At 46.5% G+C, this 18,406-nt stretch overlaps 3 protein-coding genes across 4 annotated transcripts; 2 read left to right on the top strand and 1 right to left on the bottom strand.

Moving 5' to 3' along the window:
- Window positions 1-525: 525 nt before the first annotated feature.
- ngdn (neuroguidin, EIF4E binding protein) lies at window positions 526-3,810 on the bottom strand. Its single transcript, XM_067251824.1, has 11 exons — window positions 3,789-3,810; window positions 3,409-3,468; window positions 3,194-3,265; window positions 2,973-3,110; window positions 2,772-2,856; window positions 2,575-2,627; window positions 2,309-2,426; window positions 1,907-2,081; window positions 1,393-1,543; window positions 1,117-1,180; window positions 526-906 (listed from the first exon to the last, which is right to left on the bottom strand). Exons 1-11 carry the CDS (start codon window positions 3,807-3,809, stop codon window positions 887-889), a joined length of 957 nt encoding a protein of 318 aa, XP_067107925.1. The 5' UTR covers window position 3,810; the 3' UTR covers window positions 526-886.
- A 365-nt stretch (window positions 3,811-4,175) lies between these two features.
- Window positions 4,176-5,654, top strand: cebp1 (CCAAT/enhancer binding protein (C/EBP) 1). Its single transcript, XM_067252118.1, has 3 exons — window positions 4,176-4,283; window positions 4,519-4,839; window positions 5,145-5,654. The coding sequence occupies exons 2-3, from the start codon at window positions 4,519-4,521 to the stop codon at window positions 5,457-5,459; spliced, it is 636 nt and encodes a 211-aa protein (XP_067108219.1). The 5' UTR covers window positions 4,176-4,283; the 3' UTR covers window positions 5,460-5,654.
- Window positions 5,655-7,008: 1,354 nt separating this feature from the next.
- On the top strand, window positions 7,009-18,274 carry slc22a17 (solute carrier family 22 member 17). 2 transcript variants are annotated; one of them, XM_067252137.1, is made up of 11 exons: window positions 7,009-7,717; window positions 8,342-8,865; window positions 10,693-10,796; window positions 11,371-11,525; window positions 12,478-12,643; window positions 13,655-13,770; window positions 14,452-14,557; window positions 14,919-15,142; window positions 15,706-15,817; window positions 16,030-16,710; window positions 16,794-18,274. In XM_067252137.1, the coding sequence occupies exons 2-10, from the start codon at window positions 8,395-8,397 to the stop codon at window positions 16,304-16,306; spliced, it is 1,731 nt and encodes a 576-aa protein (XP_067108238.1). In that variant the 5' UTR covers window positions 7,009-7,717; window positions 8,342-8,394; the 3' UTR covers window positions 16,307-16,710; window positions 16,794-18,274. The 2 variants fall into 2 exon arrangements, with proteins under 2 accessions (XP_067108238.1, XP_067108239.1); XM_067252138.1 differs by lacking the exons at window positions 16,030-16,710; window positions 16,794-18,274 and having other exon boundaries at window positions 14,919-15,216; window positions 15,706-15,809.
- The last annotated feature ends 132 nt before the right edge of the window (window positions 18,275-18,406 follow it).

Here is an 18,406-nt window from a genome sequence, read left to right as displayed (position 1 = left end):
GCCTTTCCTGGTGGGACAGTCGGGAGAGGGGATCTGGACAGTCGGGAGAGGGGATCTGGACAGTCGGGAGAGGGGATCTGGACAGTCGGGGAGTGCGCTGCAGTTACAGGGATCAGGGCCCATGGATGTGTTTGGCACTACGCTCTGCTGGATTTGAACCCAGGCCCACTATACCACGGGGTCCACCTTCTATATATTTGGAAATAACATATATTACTTAACTGATATCAGTTAAATGAATTATCAATTGGTTTGAGCGAGATTTGAACCCGGGGTACCGTCCGTGTTTGGCAGTAGACTCGATGGTACACACGCTTACCCACTGAGGGTTCCTGAAAAGTTACTTCTTACAAGACAGTCTAATTGCCCTTATGACGCTACTAAATGCCAAAGGACAACGTACGTTTTGTTTTTTGCTAATGCCAAGTTATAAAACAGAATACTCTGCCTCATACTTTCAGCAAATCTTTCAGCAAATTTCACTTGTTTTGTAAGAACTCGTTCACAAAATACAGTAACGATGAGTAGACTTTTCTTGAATACACATTTATTTCTGCAACACGGTTAAATAAACAAATGTACAGATTACCGTCTATTAGGGGTGGGAATCTTTTGGTACCTCACGATTAGATTCTTTGGGTCACGATTCGATTAAAAATCGATTCAAGATTTTTGACATTTGTGTACAGTTTTAAGTACTGTTTTTCAATTGTTATACTAAAGTTAAACACGCATCTGAAGCCAAATTTCATCTCATGAGATTTTATTATTCAAAGATAAGAATGTAATGCATTTTCAAAACAAAGACAAATGCAAGTGGAACACATGGTGTGGTCGGTGATCTGAACAGGATATATGCATGATGGGGTCCTGGGGCTTTCTCCAACTATCTGTGTTTCTTGAAAGCTGTTGAGGGGAGAAAGTACATTTGATGAGCTGTATTATATATACTCTGTATACCCACCTGACAGTTATCAAGCCATTTCAAAAACGTTTATAATTAATTAATACAAAATATCAAACAAAAACACCTAAATCCCATCATCATCCTCATCATCATCCTCAGGTACAAACAGTGCTTATGACTCCACCCTCAGGAAGCTCATCACCACTCACCCTTCCTCTTGGTTTTCTTCTTCATTAGTTTCTTCTTCTTCTTGGGTCGGGGGTTGTCTACATCCTGGAGAACACAAGATGTCAGCACCAATGACAAGGCAGCTCGTTATATCTTAAACCTGTTGATCGGTCTGATGGTCCCATGCCATGTGACCAGGATGTGGCTTGGTGGATAAAAGTTATATGAACATGTCGCTTCATATTTAAACATAAATGTTTTGAAATATGAAGCAACGTGTTGGTTCAGCTTTTATCCTCCAGGCTACAGACCCTCACCTGGCCTTCACCACCCGTCAGAGCGGTGATGTCGCTGAAGCGCGTGATGCCGCTCAGCTGTCCTGACATTCCCAGCATGCCTCTCTTCCGCACGGCCCGGTCTCGTTTGGGCACGGCCAGACGAACCATCATGGCCTCCTCAAAGTTCTTCCTGAAGAAAAGAAAACAGCAGCTCAGAGATCATGGAGGAACCATGAGGCCAATCTGTCTGATATTGTGTACATGTATGTGAGTAGATACGTGTACCTATCAAATCACCATGAGGAATGCATTTAAATGATGATGTATTCACCAGAGAGAAGGATTTGAACCTGATACCTCTTGCTCTATTGTATAGACAAATACTCTACCCACTGAGCTACACCCCATACATGCGACAGCTCCCTCACTGTCTTACTACAACATCAGCCAGTACTTTGGATGATGATCTAGACATCTGACCCGTGCTGCTCCTGACCTGTGCTGCTCCTGACCCCTGACCTGTGCTGCTCCTGACCCCTGACCCCCTACTGACCTGTGCTGCTCATCGCGGCCCTGCCGCTCCGTCTGAAAGTCTCGGCGTTCCCTGATCTCCTCCGGAGCGTCGCTGTACTGCTGCCGGAGCTCCTGGATGACTGAGCTGCGCAGCGCGGCCCTCCGCTGCCTGTCCGCCTGCTCCTTCTTCCTGTCCGCCTCTGTCAAGTCGCCCTCTAGGGGTCGGGAGGGCATGGTGTCATTATGAGAGTGCTTTTATCTTGCAAAAGCTTTTATCCCAAGAAAACTTAACCGAGGGTGATTTGAAACTACGACCATTCGATCGGCAGTAAAACATACAGCTGTACTCATCCCCATCCTAATGACTCCACATAAATATTTCAGGCAGTAACAGGGTCTGGTAAATGGACTGTTTCACTGGATCAATGACATCTGACCTTACCATAGTGCATGGGGGCGATCTTGGGAGGCACATATTTCCTGTCACTAGAGGGCGCCTTCTTCCCAAACTCGTCGGTTTTCGTCCCAGTATCTTCACCAGAGTCTTCAGATTCACTGAGCTACAGATAAGATAGAGAAGTAGGAAGGACCATCAGGATTCAAACACAAAAGACTGCGACGTAGTACTTCACGACTAAGACGAATAACAAGGATTCAGTTTCATATAAAAGCTATATTATGTTTACTTAGTGAGACTTTACTTCTTACTTTGCTGATGAGATTCTCCGGATTTGGGCGAAAATGAAGGGGATCATTTTCCGCTAAAAGACAAGAAAGCGTTAACTAATCAACATCCTCAAATGAATGCATTACTCTGCTGTATAATAAAGTTAGCTAACAGTCACTTCTGTATGCTGAAGAACTTTTGAAGTTTAAATACATTATATTTGTGTGTATATTGTTACCTAGGCTACCGGTCACAGCCGTGCGCACCAGCTTGTCTATCTGGTACCTCAGCTTCTGGTCCAGAGGTCGCATCTTCTCCAGAACCTGTAAGAAGAAGGTCTCACGTTTACAGCCTCTGTATACCGCTCAGCCACACAAACTAGTCACCAGGTTACAGCCTTTTCCTCCCGTAAACACAGAGTTTGGAATCATCCTCTTACTGTCCTGACGGTGACAAGCCTTTGGAGAGCACCGCTCTCTCCCACGCTGCCCCCCTGAGACTTGATGCTAATCAGGTGGGTGACGTCTTGCAGGTAGAACAGTAGGAGCTGGTATCTCAGGTCCAGGAACGACAAGCCCTGGGAACAGCAGTATGTGGTATAATAGAGACACTCAAAACATCCATGTGATACATGCATCTTTATATCCAGGCAGTTTTTACCTTCGCTGTTTGGAAAACTCCATCTTGTGTTTTCTTTAGCAAGTCTCTGATATGACTGGTCACTGCAGCCACCTAACACAGAATTCACGCCACAATTAGAGACAGTTTCGCAACTGTGTAAGAGTCTAGCTGGGTATCAGAAATATAAAGCTGAATTACTATATCTATAAAATACTATATAGTCGGTTAGCGGAAGGAGACAGACTGGTCCAAACCTGCTCTGTGAGATTGTTCAGAAGACACACTGCTTTTGGTACATCACTGTCAATTAAATCCTGCGAGGCAAACCAATACAAATACAGTTATGTATACAAATATTGACACATGTATATGACATGGCATGAAATAACGCACTAAGGTAAGAGTGACAAAACACATGAAAGTATCGTATGTAACGACCACAGAAATGCGGCTAGTGGCCTTGCTGTCTTGCTAATCTATCCGTCAGAAAAACCCGTGATGTAGACAACCCAGAACATTAAACCCTACACTTTCAGAGTAATCCATACCTCTATCAGTATCTAACGTTGGACAACTATAGTACACGACTAACATATAAATTGGTTAGCTAATATTTTCTTCACATTTTACTCACGTTGTCTACGGAAGCAGCCATTTTGAGAATGGCTACAGGATACGTAGAGGGACATTTCTATGAAGGATCGCACATTTCATGCCTTCTGGAAAGCAACTAGTTTGGAGTAGGTACTGGGATGTACTGCGCTGCTTGGTTTTTCATGGAGACAGACGCATCGATTTTGTTTTAATTAAAATTATTATCTTAATCACATTAAAAAACGATGGTCCATGGGCATAGTTTCCACTCAAAATGTTTCTAATAAAGAACATTTCTGTTCAGAAATACTGTCAATCATGATGTATTTTGAACATAAATACAAGTAACCGATATTCAGCTGGTGTGTGTGTGTGAGAGAGAAAGAGAGAGAGTAAAAGAGAGAGGCCGAGGAGTTTTAGAGGAAGTGATGGTGTGCTGATCAAATGAACCTGTTGAGACCATTTTAGACACGTAACCTCAGAGGAGCAGAGAGCAGCGACTGGAGGAGCTGATAGACACCACAGTGATCCAGAGGTAAGTCAGGGTCCTGATGTGAAGTAGTAGGAATATGAAGTATTATCAGTTCATGTGAATTGAAGAGAAAGAGAAAAAAATTACATTGACTTGGTATTCTAGAACATTAAACAGGTTCATTTAAGAACTGTAGTTTGTGGTGTTGCAGAATGTCTTGCTCCGAGCTAAAAAATATGTAACTTGCAACATAATCGAAATATTCCTCACGTCTGTGATATGTTTATGAACTCCGCAGATGTCGGAATCAAAGCAGTCTTCGGTGAATCCTGATTACATCCACCTACCTCCGGCCTCTTTTTCCTCCTGCAGTCTTACCTCTAACCCCTCCAGCCTGGCTTTCACCCCTAACCCCTCCACCGCCACGTACCTGGCCAATCACCTGCCTCAGATGGAAGGGATGCCATGCGGCCAGTCCGAGGGCAGCTCGGGATTGGCCAGGACAGGGAATGACCGAGTGACTGAGCATTTGATGGGACTGTCGTACTTGTCCTACACACCTTGTCTCAACCCTTCGACCACGGTGGCATCAAGCCACCAGAGCAGCCTCATGCAGCAGGTACTGACCTACTTCATCACTGTTGGGATGCCTATGCTGAATAGAATGACTACAGACCTGCTGTGGTCTAATCTATTAACTGTTCAACGATGTAAAGACCAAAGTAAAGAGGCAATACCTAGTAGACAGTGTTTAAAGTCAGGGGACCACATGTAAGAAGTTAGTATAAAATAATACAGTATAAAAATAATCTGCCGATCTGATCCCCCCGCTCCTCCTCCTCTCTCTCCCTCCCCCCACTCCACGCCCACCCCACCCCACCCCACTACCCCCTCCCCCACCCTCGCCCACCCTTTGTCCTCCAGGAGTTCTCTCCCTTCCTTCTGCCCTCTCCTCCCGGCCCCGCTCACGGCTCCATACAGAAGAGGGGTTTCAGCAAGGACAGCGTGGAGTACCGTCTGAGGCGTGAGAGGAACAACATCGCGGTGAGGAAGAGCCGGGACAAGGCTCGCAGGCGTATCCAGCTTACGCAGCACCGGGCCCTGCAGCTGGAGGACGAGAACCGCAGGCTGCAGGGGCTGATCGGTCAGCTCACACAAGAACTGGAGAACCTCCGGCGCTCCCTGTCTCACCACCCTGGCCGCCCCGTGGGGGAGAGGCTGGGCAGGGGGGGCAGCTGAGAGAGGCTGCTGCTTTGGATGCAGATGTGTTGTATTCTTTTGATGGAAGTTGTGCAATCAAACACTTTGGCACAAGTGTGTTTCTAGATGCTACCTTTCCCCCTGGACTCTTTCTGCTCCTGGTTCTTAGTCTACCTGGTGTTTCCCAGGAAATCCTGATGTAAGATTTCTTTGTCAATCAGATGCGAGATCCTATGGTCAATCAGTAATTTATTACCATCATGTAATAACTTGTGTATTGTTAGTTGCAAAAAAGTATTATTTTCATGTAATTTTGAGGTTTTCAGCATTCTTCTATACAATTATGAATTGGGATTTCATCAATAAAGTATATTTTTGTTTATCTTTGAATATCACTCTCTCTACATAAGACATAAACATTGTACAACCGTTTGGGGGGTTAAATTAGCATTGTTTTCTGGTGAAAACATATTATATTATTTTGGGGAAGCATGGCATTAGCAGGGCACACATGATTTCAACACAGTAAGATCCGGAAACAAGAGATAACATCAGTTCTCATAAATTTCCTGTGTTGGCTTCCAAGGGATAGTATACATAGGAAAACGGTTTTCAGAAACCTCGAAAGGTTTTATGAATTTGTCCAGCATGAACAACCTTACACAAGGCCCCTTGGTGGGGGTAGTTGAGCAACTGCTGTTGAATGGGGATTGCAGAATTAATAACTTTCCACTCTCTTCACAGTTAGTTGGTATTTGTCCTAATTGAGCACTTGCTGCGGGAATAGCTACAACAAACATAGGCCAACAATGCCTGCTGAATATACCAGTCCGAACTGTAGACCTACATTACAGATCAGGAAGATAAGACTTATAAAAGAAAAAGATTTTCTGACACCATAAGGAAATCTTATATCTCTTATGTGTTGCTCCAATATACAACTGTCTGGGTGTAATTTAAGACTCAATCCCCAATACTGATTGGTGTTTCTGGGCATGCTTTATCATACACTGTCAGAGAGAAATTTCAGTACCCTCCATCTGTTTGTAAAATGGCTACATGAGCCGAATGCGCGTGGTGTTGAAACGGGCCGCTTCGTTGTGTGGGGCAATCTGTGGTCCCAGGACTGCAAACCACCGAATGAGGAACACAGTTCCACATTTCTCAACAGCAGTAAAGTACCTACAAACACCGTGACACTCCTTAAGATTATGTTCTGTTTGTAACGTTAGTAGCCTACTTCGGAGTTTGCTTTTTAATTAGGATTATTATTCAAGAATGCACAATCGAGATGTATATGATTAGGCTATGTTTTGACAATAGTTTTAAGTAAAACGTTTGAAGTTACTACTTGGTGAAAGCCGCTCTTGGCAGACAGGTGTGAGAATCATTATTTTAAAAGCTCTTGGTGCTTAATTTAAGATAATTGATTCATTGATACATTCTTTTCTAAATTATTCCTTAATTACACAACCGGATAGGCTATAAAATATATCAGGCTATGTTACGTAACAAAATAGCCTACTCATGGCGTAGCCTACAACTAATTAATTAATAACTGTAGGCAAGGGCAAAAGTCGTTCGGGCATTTCATCTATTTTTTTTATTTTTCTTCTTCTTCTTCTTCTTCTTCTCTCTCTCCCTCTCTCCCTCTCTCTCTCTTTATTTCTTAAAAATGTTTAAATTTGATTATCTATGATTTATGTCCCCGCCATGCGGCAGAAGGTTCAAAGTGCAGTACAAAAGGGGGACGTCTCCTGAACGATTCAGTCCGATGTTTTACGAGTCTGCCTGCTGCTTATATCGAAGCTATCCCAATGCAGTTTTCCACCCTCTCTTTGTCCCAAAGAGGTGGGACTGGATTGCCAATTGCTGTGGCCTTCCCCTTTAAGATAATGGTGTCGGACATAATAATGTATTAATTATTTTGTTTTATGTCGGCGGACGTAAACTTGGTTCGAGCAACAACGTTAGAATACCAGCAATGGTAGAAGTCTTAGCGTCAACCTTTTGCCGATAGATCAAATCCGCGTCTCAAGCCTGGACGAGGTGCAAACCGTGTCCTTGCTGTAGTGAAAACCAGTATCCTGTGTTCCATGCTACACTTCTTATGGACACAATGTCACTTGAGGATGGAATAAAAGAGAAAGCCTCCAGGATGGCAGACGTAGGGAGTGCGTTGAAATCCAACTAAATTCGGAACGCTGCTTCCTCTATCCCTTGCGATGTTTTGGATTTTAGAAAGTGACAACGGGCTATAAGGGATTTTCGGACGCGTTTTATCTTCTTGTGAAAGGGTAAGTCATTCTACCAAATATAGCTTACACATATAGCTTTGCAACGCATCTCGAATAGTGTTGTCATTATAAAATAGTGTAGTATGTTTCTCAGTATGCTGTCGGGGCAGGTGCGTGCGTGTATGTGTGAGTGCACAAATGGGACACCCCTTATGGGGCATCTCTTAATCTGCGTGCTCTTCCGTTTCTTAGTCTCGTTGGATTGCGGTCACCTTTCTTTCCATTCCACGCAGTACTTTCCCCAGTGTGGACGCTCTTATATAACCCAAACAATTCAGACAGCAGCCCTGGCTGCTTCCAGGCCCAGGAAACACACATCACCATTGGCGCCATACGGGGCCATGTGCACGCCTGATCAGCGTTACAGCACCGCTTGTCCACAAAGCTATCTTGATCTTGATTAACAGTCCTGGCAGTTCCAGGTGTACAGTACAGGTTATTCCTCCAATGTTAAGTAACAGGTCAATAGCAAACACCTACAGAGTAATAACAATAAGCAATTCACTGTTTCACAGTGTCACTGTAGAAAAGCAAGTGGAGAGGGGAGTTCTTAGGCAGGTGAGACATGATCCTGTCAACTCACAGCATCAAGTCCCTTCATGTTCCTGTGTTTTCTCTTTCCAGACATTTCCCACAATCCATCTGGGGAGTGACCTCATCCTTCTCAGCTCTAGGTGATGACCTCCCCAGACTCCCCCCCCCTCACCTCCCCTCCCCCCTGCCCCCCTCCTCCCCCCTCCCTCCCTTCCTCCCCCACCCCCTCCTCTCCGGCCCCCTCCACCTCCTCCTCTCTCCCGTTGCCTCCCTCCCTCCCCCCAACAGGGGAGGTGATGGTCCTGGCTCTGGGGAGGAAGAAGCAGAGGGTTCTCCTCACCCTCTCCATGCTACCTAACCTCTTCCTGGCCTTCCTGCTCTCCTCCGACCCCCTGCTCACCCTGTCTTCGCCCCACCACTGCCGGCTGCCCGGGCCCTCGCCCTCCCCCCAGGTCCTCAACGCTTCCCTGCCCTGGGAGAGGGGGGTCCGGGCGGGGGGCGCACCGTCCCAGTGTAAACAATTTGTGAACGGGACGGGGTCGGCGGTGGTGGATTGCGAAGCGGGCTGGGACTACAACGTCACGGAGGGACTGAGGAACAACATCGTCACTGAGGTGCGTGAAGGAAAAAACGCAGTCACTCGATGGCTTGTTGTTGGTGTTTGTTTGTTTACATTGTGAGCCTTTTGTCATCTCTGCTGTCAGGTGCATCGGTGTGCTTTCTGTTCTGCTCTCAACACCTCACATTCGAAACACTCGAGAGCCGTTGAGAGAAGCACAACTTCAAACCATAACAGAGCAGGAATGGTTGTTTCCACATCGATGTCACAACGTCAGCCTTCACTCTGTAGATTAACTTATCATGACCGTATTTGGAGTCCACAAAAACCTCCAGCCCACTAGTTAGCTTGGCCAAAGTCTTGACCTTATCTCCTACTTCTGATCTATGCAGGTCAAACTCTCTGTCTCAGTCTTCAGTCTATAATCTCCTCATGCTTTGACATCACAGTCACGTTCACCACACCTAGTTCTCCATGCCAGTCTTGTGCTGTCACTGGGCTGGTTTCCTCTGTACTGGGCAGGCCAGTGACACAGCTGCTCCACCCTGTCACTGGGCTGGTTTCCTCTGTACCTGTGTAGGCCAGTGATACAGGTGCCCCACCCTGTGACTGTGATTCACGCTTGGTTTCATGTCGACTCCTCAAGCCAGGCGTTCAGCTGAACAAGCACAGGAGGCCAGGAGAGACAGACTTGAACTGCATTTAAATGTTCACACATACTGTGTGTCTGCTCAGCACTCTAACCAGCTCCTGTACAGAGAACAGCAGCGCACTGAGCATCAAATGTGCGTCTCCAACCTCATGTCATGATCCCTCACTGTCCACGCTGCTGAGGCACAGAAGCAGGAAAAACACTGAGCGACTCCCACAAAGGGGTCACTCAGTACTGAGCTGAACATCCGAGAAACTGTCTCATTCACTACATCTACTTGAGAAACTCTCTTATACAGTGTACATTAACCTGAGAAACTGGATTTGGTGCCTAAACACTCATGTCTGGAGATGTTCCTAGTCAATGTTCGACTGGACAGAAGAGGACAGATTTCCACAAAAGGACATTGTTTTACTTATTTTTTATTTTCTTCAAACGTTCACAAAACCTGTTAGGGGAGTTGGTGAACTTGTTTGTCCACAAGTTTGACATGATCTCTACTGTGTGAAGCACATAGTTGATGAGGATGCCGCTGGCAGCTGTGAGCTAACCTGAGACGGCTGTGTTGAAGGGTAAAGCCCCAGCATGAGGGATGAGGGATGGGATCCTATTGGTCCACGTCCGGCCTCCAGTTACACCTCGGCAGATAGCAGCAGCCTGTCTGCGGAGGCCAGAGAGTCATGCTATCTATCCAGATCATTAAAATCACTCAGGTCTCAACACGAGTCAGATAACTGTATTAACAAGGGAGTCAGGTGGCTGAGCGGTTAAAGAATCGGGCTAGTAATCAGAAGGTCGCTGGTTCGATTCCCGGCCGTGGAAATGACGTTGTGTCCTTGGGCAAGGCACTTCACCCTACTTGCCTTGGGGGAATGTCCCTGTACTTACTGTAAGTCGCTCTGGATAAGAGCATCTGCTAAATGACTAAATGTAAAATGTAAATGTAATGTAACAAAGCTCTGCTGCGAACAATGCAAAAGAAATGTTAAACACTCACAAGAGAGATATCAGGCACTCTGTCAGACACAGCAGTCAAGAGAATGTTTCTCGAAATACAGTAAAACATCGGAACTTGATAGTAGAACAGTTGTGTAAATGCAACAGATCATTCTTCATGTGGGGATAGTTATAGCTTAGTGGTTAAAGCATGTTCTGAACCACCACACATTAACTGTACTATTCTGTGTTTGTGGTGTGTGACACGTGACCTGTTCTCTGTGTGTGGCCCAGTGGGACCTGGTGTGTGGTCAGTACTGGCTGGTGCCCCTGGAGGAGGTCTGCTTCATCCTGGGTGTCCTGGCCGGCTGTCTGGGTCTGGGCTACACAGCTGACAGGTGAGGCTGGAGACAGGAAGACCTGGATGGTCCATACCTCAGGACCTGGCTTACAGCAACACTTTAGACTCATAGGAACTGCTACTGTAGTTACACTTCAGCAAGGTTTATTACAGTATAGTTGGTCCTGACCAAGTAATTTGATTGGACATCAGGCATTCCTTGAGTGCTGACATTTGAAGATAACACTTTTAACTGTATGTGTATCACTCCGCTTAGGGACTTTTAACTGTACGTGTATCACACAGCTTATTAACGAACGTCAGTGTAACAATCTTTGAAAACGAAGATGAACATGGTTTCCAAAAATAACTTTGGAGCTAAATTCTGGCTTTCCAGGGGTAAATGGATGTTAACATTGATCCAGTTTAGGTCAGTTTACATAAGTGTAATAAAGGGGCAGGTGTGACCACCTATTCCACTGATTTACAGCTTAATTATATTATCATTCCTATGGACCTACAGTGTTACTGCAGGTATTTCTATGTAGTTCAGGTGGCAGATAGATAATGTAACCTTAATGTAAAACGTCGCCTAAACCTTTAATGATTTTGATGGTGTGTTTCTCCTCCAGAGTGGGCAGGTCTAAGACCCTGCTGGTCTCCCTGACCCTGTCCGTGGTGTTTGGGGTGCTGGTCAGCGTCTCTCCCTCCCCCTCCATCTTCATCGTCATGCGTTTCTGTCTGGCTGCCTTCAGCGCTGGCAGTTACCTCACTCTCTACATCATACGTGAGTCACGCTACAGTAACACTCTCTACATCATACGTGAGTCACGCTACAGTAACACTCTCTACATCATACGTGAGTCACGCTACAGTAACGCTCTCTACATCATACATGAGTCACGCTACAGTAACACTCTGTACGTCATACGTGAGTCACGCTACAGTAACACTCTCTACATCATACTTGAGTCACGCTACAGTAACACTCTCTACATCATACGTGAGTCACGCTACAGTAACGCTCTCTACATCATACGTGAGTCACGCTACAGTAACACTCTGTACGTCATACGTGAGTCACGCTACAGTAACACTCTCTACGTCATACGTGAGTCACGCTACAGTAACACTCTCTACATCATACGTGAGTCACGCTACAGTAACACTCTGTACGTCATACGTGAGTCACGCTACAGTAACACTCTGTACGTCATACGTGAGTCACGCTACAGTAACACTCTCTACGTCATACGTGAGTCACGCTACAGTAACACTCTCTACATCATACGTGAGTCACGCTACAGTAACACTCTCTACATCATACGTGAGTCACGCTACAGTAACACTCTGTACGTCATACGTGAGTCACACTACAGTAACACTCTCTACATCATACGTGAGTCACGCTACAGTAACACTCTCTACATCATACGTGAGTCACGCTACAGTAACTTCCAACGTTCGTGGGTTGGGGCCACGACAGACACATTGAACTGTGTTTCCAGTGAACACACCATGAAAACTGTTGGGAATGTCCTGCTGACTGGAAGCAAGTCAGTATAGTAGAGTTCTACACCTGCAAGCTCTCACCAGGTCAAACGTCAGAACAGACACGAGAACAGAAGGACTAGAGTAGCTTATGACTAAACCAAAAAAACACATTGTTAAGTCATTAGTTTTCTACGTACTTGTTGATCATCATTTGTTCCTCGTGTGTGTTTCTGGTCGATTAACAGGTGTTGAACTGTGTGAGCCCTCGTTACGACTGCTGGTCACCATGGCGGCGGGCCTGGTGACGGTTGCTGGGGAGCTGCTCCTGCTTGGCGTTGCTCTGGGATGCCAGTCCTGGAGGGGCCTACTGGGGACCGGGGCAGCTCCACTCTCTCTCTTCCTCAGCTATGGGTGAGCGAGTGTGCGTGAATGAGTGTGTACTGCATGAGTGTGTGTGTGGATGAGAGCGTGTATGAGTGTGTGTGTGAGAATGTGTGTTTGTGAGGGAAGGAAACAGCATGAATAGCAGAAGAGAGGAAGCTGATCGTCTGAATAAAGACTTTGATGCAAACTGACATCCTGACGGTTCGTATTGATCTGAGCCTGTCACATCCAGCCCCAAGCGGCATCACCGCCTCTCTGGAAAGTGTCTATTTGATGCCTTTGGCTCAGTCTAATTTAACAAATGCCAAATGCAGCACAGAACCATTGAAATCAGACTCTTTCACCATCTTCTGGCCCCTGTTGTATCTAACTCTAGTAATTCCTCCTAACTCCTGTAGCAGCAGTGTAACTCCCTGTAACTCCTCCTAACTCCTGTAGCAGCAGTGTAACTCCTTTAGTAACTCCTCCTAACTCCTGTAGCAGCAGTGTAACTCCCTGTAACTCCTCCTAACTCATGTAGCAGCAGTGTAACTCCCTGTAACTCCTCCTAACTCATGTAGCAGCAGTGTAACTCCTTTAGTAACTCCTCCTAACTCCTGTAGCAGCAGTGTAACTCCCTGTAACTCCTCCTAAGTCATGTAGCAGCAGTGTAACTCCCTGTAACTCCTCCTAACTCATGTAGCAGCAGTGTAACTCCTTTAGTAACTCCTCCTAACTCATGTAGCAGCAGTGTAACTCCCTGTAACTCCTCCTAACTCCTGTAGCAGCAGTGTAACTCCCTGTAACTCCTCCTAACTCCCGTAGCAGCAGTGTAACTCCCTGTAACTCCTCCTAACTCATGTAGCAGCAGTGTAACTCCCTGTAACTCCTCCTAACTCCTGTAGCAGCAGTGTAACTCCCTGTAACTCCTCCTAACTCCTGTAGCAGCAGTGTAACTCCCTGTAACTCCTCCTAACTCCTGTAGCAGCAGTGTAACTCCCTGTAACTCCTCCTAACTCCTGTAGCAGCAGTGTAACTCCCTGTAACTCCTCCCCGCAGTGTTCCAGGGGTGTTTCCAGAATCTCCTCGCTGGCTCCTCCTGTCAGAACCATCTGCTGACCTCAACTCCTTCAGTGACAGGAGGAACAGAGACAGGGATGACGAGAGCTTCACAGGTAGGCGTGGGAATTCAAAGAATGGTCTCTAGTCATGCAGGGGTCATTGACCTGGCCTCAGACTGAACACGCATGTTTACGTAAGCTTTAGTCCAGGACAAGGTTGTGTCTGTGAAAGACAAGGACTGTGTTAAGCACAACTTGAAGCTGGAATCCTTAAAGCAGCTTGTAAGCAGATGGATACAGTGATGTTATTGTAAACAGTAGTGTTTACACCAAGCCGCTTGGGAATCCCCACAGAGCAATACGCTGCATTCTACCGGGGTAAGGTAAAGAGGTAAAGAAACTTACTTAACAGCAAGTTATAAGATGATCAAATCAAATTTGTGTAGCTCTTTGTACTGTACAAGCAATGTCACAGAGGGCTTCACATATGCACATAGAACTGCACCTAAACCAACCTAAACCCTTAAGTAAGGGTGAAGTGTATTCCCCCCCCAAAAAACTGAGGTCTTTATTCAAACACGGGCTGTGCAGCTTAAATCTTAAAACAGAATAAATACTCGTCCCAAAGGAAGGTTAGGCTGAGCCTTCTCTCAGGCCTGCAGTGTCTGTGCTCTCAAACCATCTGTGGGTATAGATCGGGCATTTGACTGCAGATCCCAAGGACAAAGGTTCAAATCCATCCTGTACTATAAGGTTTGTTTGGGGATAAAAGCTTGTGTGTCTGTGTTGCTGCAGAGATGGGTCCAGACTCGTCCTCCGCCACGCGGCCACGCCTCTCTCTCCCAGAGCTCTTCCACAGCAGGAACATATGGAAAAACATCTGCGTTCTCGGCTTCACCTCGTAAGTCCTCCCTCCTGGAGCATGTTAGTCACAGCCTGGGTTCAAATCCCCCCCGTACATTGCTTTGGGTGTAATCGTCTGCTAAAGGCACATGTTATTGTTACCAGCCGTGTGTTACAGTAGCAGGTAGCACAGAGGTGATGTTCTGATGTGGGTATGGACGTTCCTGGATGTGATTACAACTTGTAACCATAGTTACACTTGAAAAAAATGGGGATATAAGTGTTCTGACTGTGTTCGGCCCAGAGGAGGTTGTGGTTTAGTTTGCTTAATGACACTGTAATTACATCGTTCTACGGTTATTTTTACCCTTTTATTCCCTTCTCTCCTATTTTTCCACCTCCCTCTCTCCACTCCCCAGATTCATCTCCCACGGCATCAGTCACTGCTACAGCTCGTTCCGCGGTGATGTCAGAGGCACTGCCCCCAGCTTCTATTGGACCTACCTGCTGTCTGTCTGCGCGGGGGGCGGGGCATGGCTGTTGCTGTGGGCAACCGTGGACAGATGCGGTCGGCGTGGCATCCTGCTGCTTGGCATGACGCTGACGGGGTTGGCGTCGCTGATCCTGCTGGGACTGATGGAGTGTACGACCACTACTCTGGCCTCTCACGCTCCCACTCCAGCCTCTCACGCTCATATCTGAATTGATTTTGTAATGGTGCCTTTTGCTGCATTCTCAGGTCTATGAAGGGATAGTCCACTTATACTGCAGAAACATGTTTTTTCTTAGTTAAAAGCTGCAAATACGTTTTTGTGTGATTTTTAGATCATATGAATGTATCTCACCAACTTTCACTTTTAAATATATGTATTTCCTTTCATGTAAATCCAGCATTTCTTCAAGCAGTTTGGCAGTTTTCAGGCTAAACAGACATTGGCCTGTAATGCCTTTGTTTGATATGTAATGGATACATTAGAATAGAGTACATCACATGATCGTTTGTTTTGGCATCAACTTGAGAACTGCCGGTGTCTTTCCTGCATGAGAGTATCACCCCCTTGTGGCGGGACCGTGGTACGACATACCTTATGTAGGACACTGCGGTAATAGGACAGTCAAGGCGAGGAGGGAGTATTGACCCTGAAGAGTGGACAGTATGCTAATGAGGACAGGGGGGCGCAGACTAACCGTCCTTCCTCCCCTCAGATCTGAGCGAGGCGGCCATCACAGTGTTCTCAGTTCTGGGCCTCTTCTCCTCCCAGGCCACGGCGTCTCTCTGCATCCTCTTCACTGCTGAGATCATGCCCACCATCATCAGGTAGGGGCGGCTGGGGGCAGCTGGGGGCAGTTGGGGGTTTTAAACAGCTGGTTCAGAAGCCTGAGACAGTTGACCAGAAGCTAAGTAGATACAAAATTACAAACAAAATAATCACACTGAATGTAAGCTTCAGGCTGTTATTCCATGAGATTTGAAGGATGACCTGTGTAACCTCTCTCTTCCTGTCTCCCCCCCCCCCCCCCCACCTCCAGGGGCAGTGGTGTGGGCGTGGTTTTGGCGCTGGGCTGTGTGGGCCGCCTCAGCTCCCCCCTCATGGACCTGAGGAACCACTACGGCTACTTCCTGCACCATGTGGTATACTCGTCTCTGGCCCTGCTGGCCGTGCTCTCCATCCTGCTGCTGCCTGAGAGCAAGAGGAAGCCCTTGCCCCAGACACTGGCCGACGGGGAGCAGTACCGGCGCCCCCCGCTGGGCCGGAGGAGGAGGGACAACGTGCCTCTGCTGGCCACGCCCAACCCAGAAACCTAGACCCTGGCCTCACACACATACCTCCCTGCTCACTCACTGCTCAGATGAATACCTGAGTGCTATTACTTATGTAGCAGAGCGGATAGAATGATAGTCATAGAAATTAAGAGAGCTCTACTAAACGACACTCTGCTCTTCTTAACGTATCGTTTTTTTAGTCATTTCTAATATAGGTTATAGGAATGTCATCTGTGTCCATCTACTCTCATTGCGGTGTGCGTGAGAATGAGAGTGTGTGTATGAGTGAGTGTTTGAGTGTGTGAGTTGTTTCATGTAGGCGTCTCTTTCTCTGGAGACCTGTAGTACACCAGCACACGCCACTGTACCCCTTCACAGGCCCCTGGCTCCCTCTGGCCCCGCCTGCCCCCTGGCTCCCTGTGGCCCCCCCTGCCCCCTGGCTCCCTGTGGCCCCCCCTGCCCCCTGGCTCCCTGTGGCCCTCCCTGCCCCCTGGCTCCCTGTGGCCCCCCCCCCCCCCCATCCCTCTAGCCCCCTGGCCGTGCCAGAGAAAGAATCCAGCTCCATCAGACTGATTAGCTGTCAGCTGTGAAGGCAGTCTCTCCGTTCCACAAAGCTGAGGCAGGACTGGGACAGTGTCTGACATGTCACTAACTTACTCTTAGTTTTTTCAACATCACTAGTGCTGGGATATCTATTGTTAGGAAACAGTAGACTGCTGGGCATGGATGAAGACCTGTCGTATTCTAGAAGGGAAGTAAGCAAGACTAGCCTTTAGTGCTGAACTTGTTGCTGTGGAGAAACGACACCCCCTGTAGGAACTCATGCACTTATTAACTTGAAGCTTGACTAGTGTAGAAGGGTTCGGTACCAGGACCCCAAAACACAGCTGTTGTGGCACATCTAACGAAGGGGGGAATCTGCACCGACTGCATGAAGGGTTTTGATTGGTTTGTGTCTGGAGTGAAGCTGTAGGGAACAGTTAATTTATCTCAATTATTTAGTAATATATCCTTATTTAAATTGCACCCTTCTCTTAAATTAATGTTACTTTAAATCAGAAGCTAACGAAAACCTCAAATTTGGTTTGGTGTTTGTGAGAGAATGCTAATGGCCTGGTGCCTATGTATTATCATCAGCTTCATGGTCTTGAGTTTTCAGCTGCTGAGCTGAAGGCACTGAAGCAGTCTCAACAGCCAAGGCTGTGTGTTCACAGCTGAAGACATGATGTCTCTCAGCTCGGGGGGCTGTGTGGAAGCCTGCATGTAGGAATGCTCGGTATTGAACGACCTCCTCTCTGGATGATGCTGTGTAGATGCTTTTGCTCCAGCTCTGGGGAGTTTGTAAAGCTGAAGCGCTTGGATGAGCCACAGACCTCCTGAACCTACCCCAGAACCTTAGCTACAACATACCTCTAGAAGATCAGTCTAAGCTATTCAAGATTAGACTGGGACTCTGTGTATAGAACCTTGTTTTGTAATGACAGTCAGCATTACAAGAATCCTTGTTGGTATGTAATGTAAGTGTACAGGAGTTAGTATGTAATGTAAGCATACAGGAGTTAGCTGTTACATGATATTTCTAGTGGATGTCTATGTTATGTCTCTCTAACAGAGAATAAGAATCTTTTTCAGAACTGTGTTAGAGAGTAATGCTGAGGTGTTGCAGGGCATCCCCCTCCTCCGACTGAAGGGGGCCCAGGAAGGACCGTGTACAGTTTGGTAGTCTCTTCCATTTTGCCCTCTGAAGGCAGGTGACATTGCTGACAAACTGTATTAAACAAGTCCTATTACTAGATTGTGGAGTCACCAGCCTCACTACAAAACCTTCTGTAAGTCTTGGGTTGTTTCTATACAGTGCACTCAACAACTCAAAAGTATAATATATATGAATAACTTGACTACATTAATAAGTTTGACACGACTGATTGCTTGATTGAAGATTATCCATTAACTAATAACAGTGATGTAATAATGATAATAACCTTATAACCTGATTTAATTGAAAATAAACTGTTAATAAAACTAAAAGTGAGTCCCTGCTGTGTTCATGTGTCGATTCTAACTATAGTATCAAACTAAACAGTCCCTTCCTCAGTATTGGTATTAAACGAGACGTGCTCTTCAGCAGGGGGGGGGGGGGGG

Source organism: Osmerus mordax, chromosome 15, assembly GCF_038355195.1.
Source record: "Osmerus mordax isolate fOsmMor3 chromosome 15, fOsmMor3.pri, whole genome shotgun sequence".
Taxonomy (NCBI): Eukaryota; Metazoa; Chordata; class Actinopteri; order Osmeriformes; family Osmeridae; genus Osmerus; species Osmerus mordax.
This window is presented reverse-complemented; position numbering and strand designations above follow the sequence as displayed.

Bases quoted from the DNA above. Each gene is read 5' to 3' on its own strand.
- cebp1 (XM_067252118.1), top strand. From the start codon at position 4,519: ATGTCGGAATCAAAGCAGTCTTCGGTGAATCCTGATTACATCCACCTA. The intron at 4,840-5,144 runs GTACTGACCTAC...TTTGTCCTCCAG, and splicing joins AGAGCAGCCTCATGCAGCAG to GAGTTCTCTCCCTTCCTTCT.
- ngdn (XM_067251824.1), bottom strand. From the start codon at position 3,809: ATGGCTGCTTCCGTAGACAAC. The intron at 3,111-3,193 runs GTAAAAACTGCC...TGCTGTTCCCAG, and splicing joins GAGTTTTCCAAACAGCGAAG to GGCTTGTCGTTCCTGGACCT. The intron at 2,082-2,308 runs GTAAGGTCAGAT...CCCGACCCCTAG, and splicing joins GATCGCCCCCATGCACTATG to AGGGCGACTTGACAGAGGCG.
- slc22a17 (XM_067252137.1), top strand. From the start codon at position 8,395: ATGACCTCCCCAGACTCCCCCCCCCTCACCTCCCCTCCCCCCTGCCCC. The intron at 14,558-14,918 runs GTAAGTCCTCCC...TCCACTCCCCAG, and splicing joins TGCGTTCTCGGCTTCACCTC to ATTCATCTCCCACGGCATCA. The intron at 15,818-16,029 runs GTAGGGGCGGCT...CCCCACCTCCAG, and splicing joins ATCATGCCCACCATCATCAG to GGGCAGTGGTGTGGGCGTGG.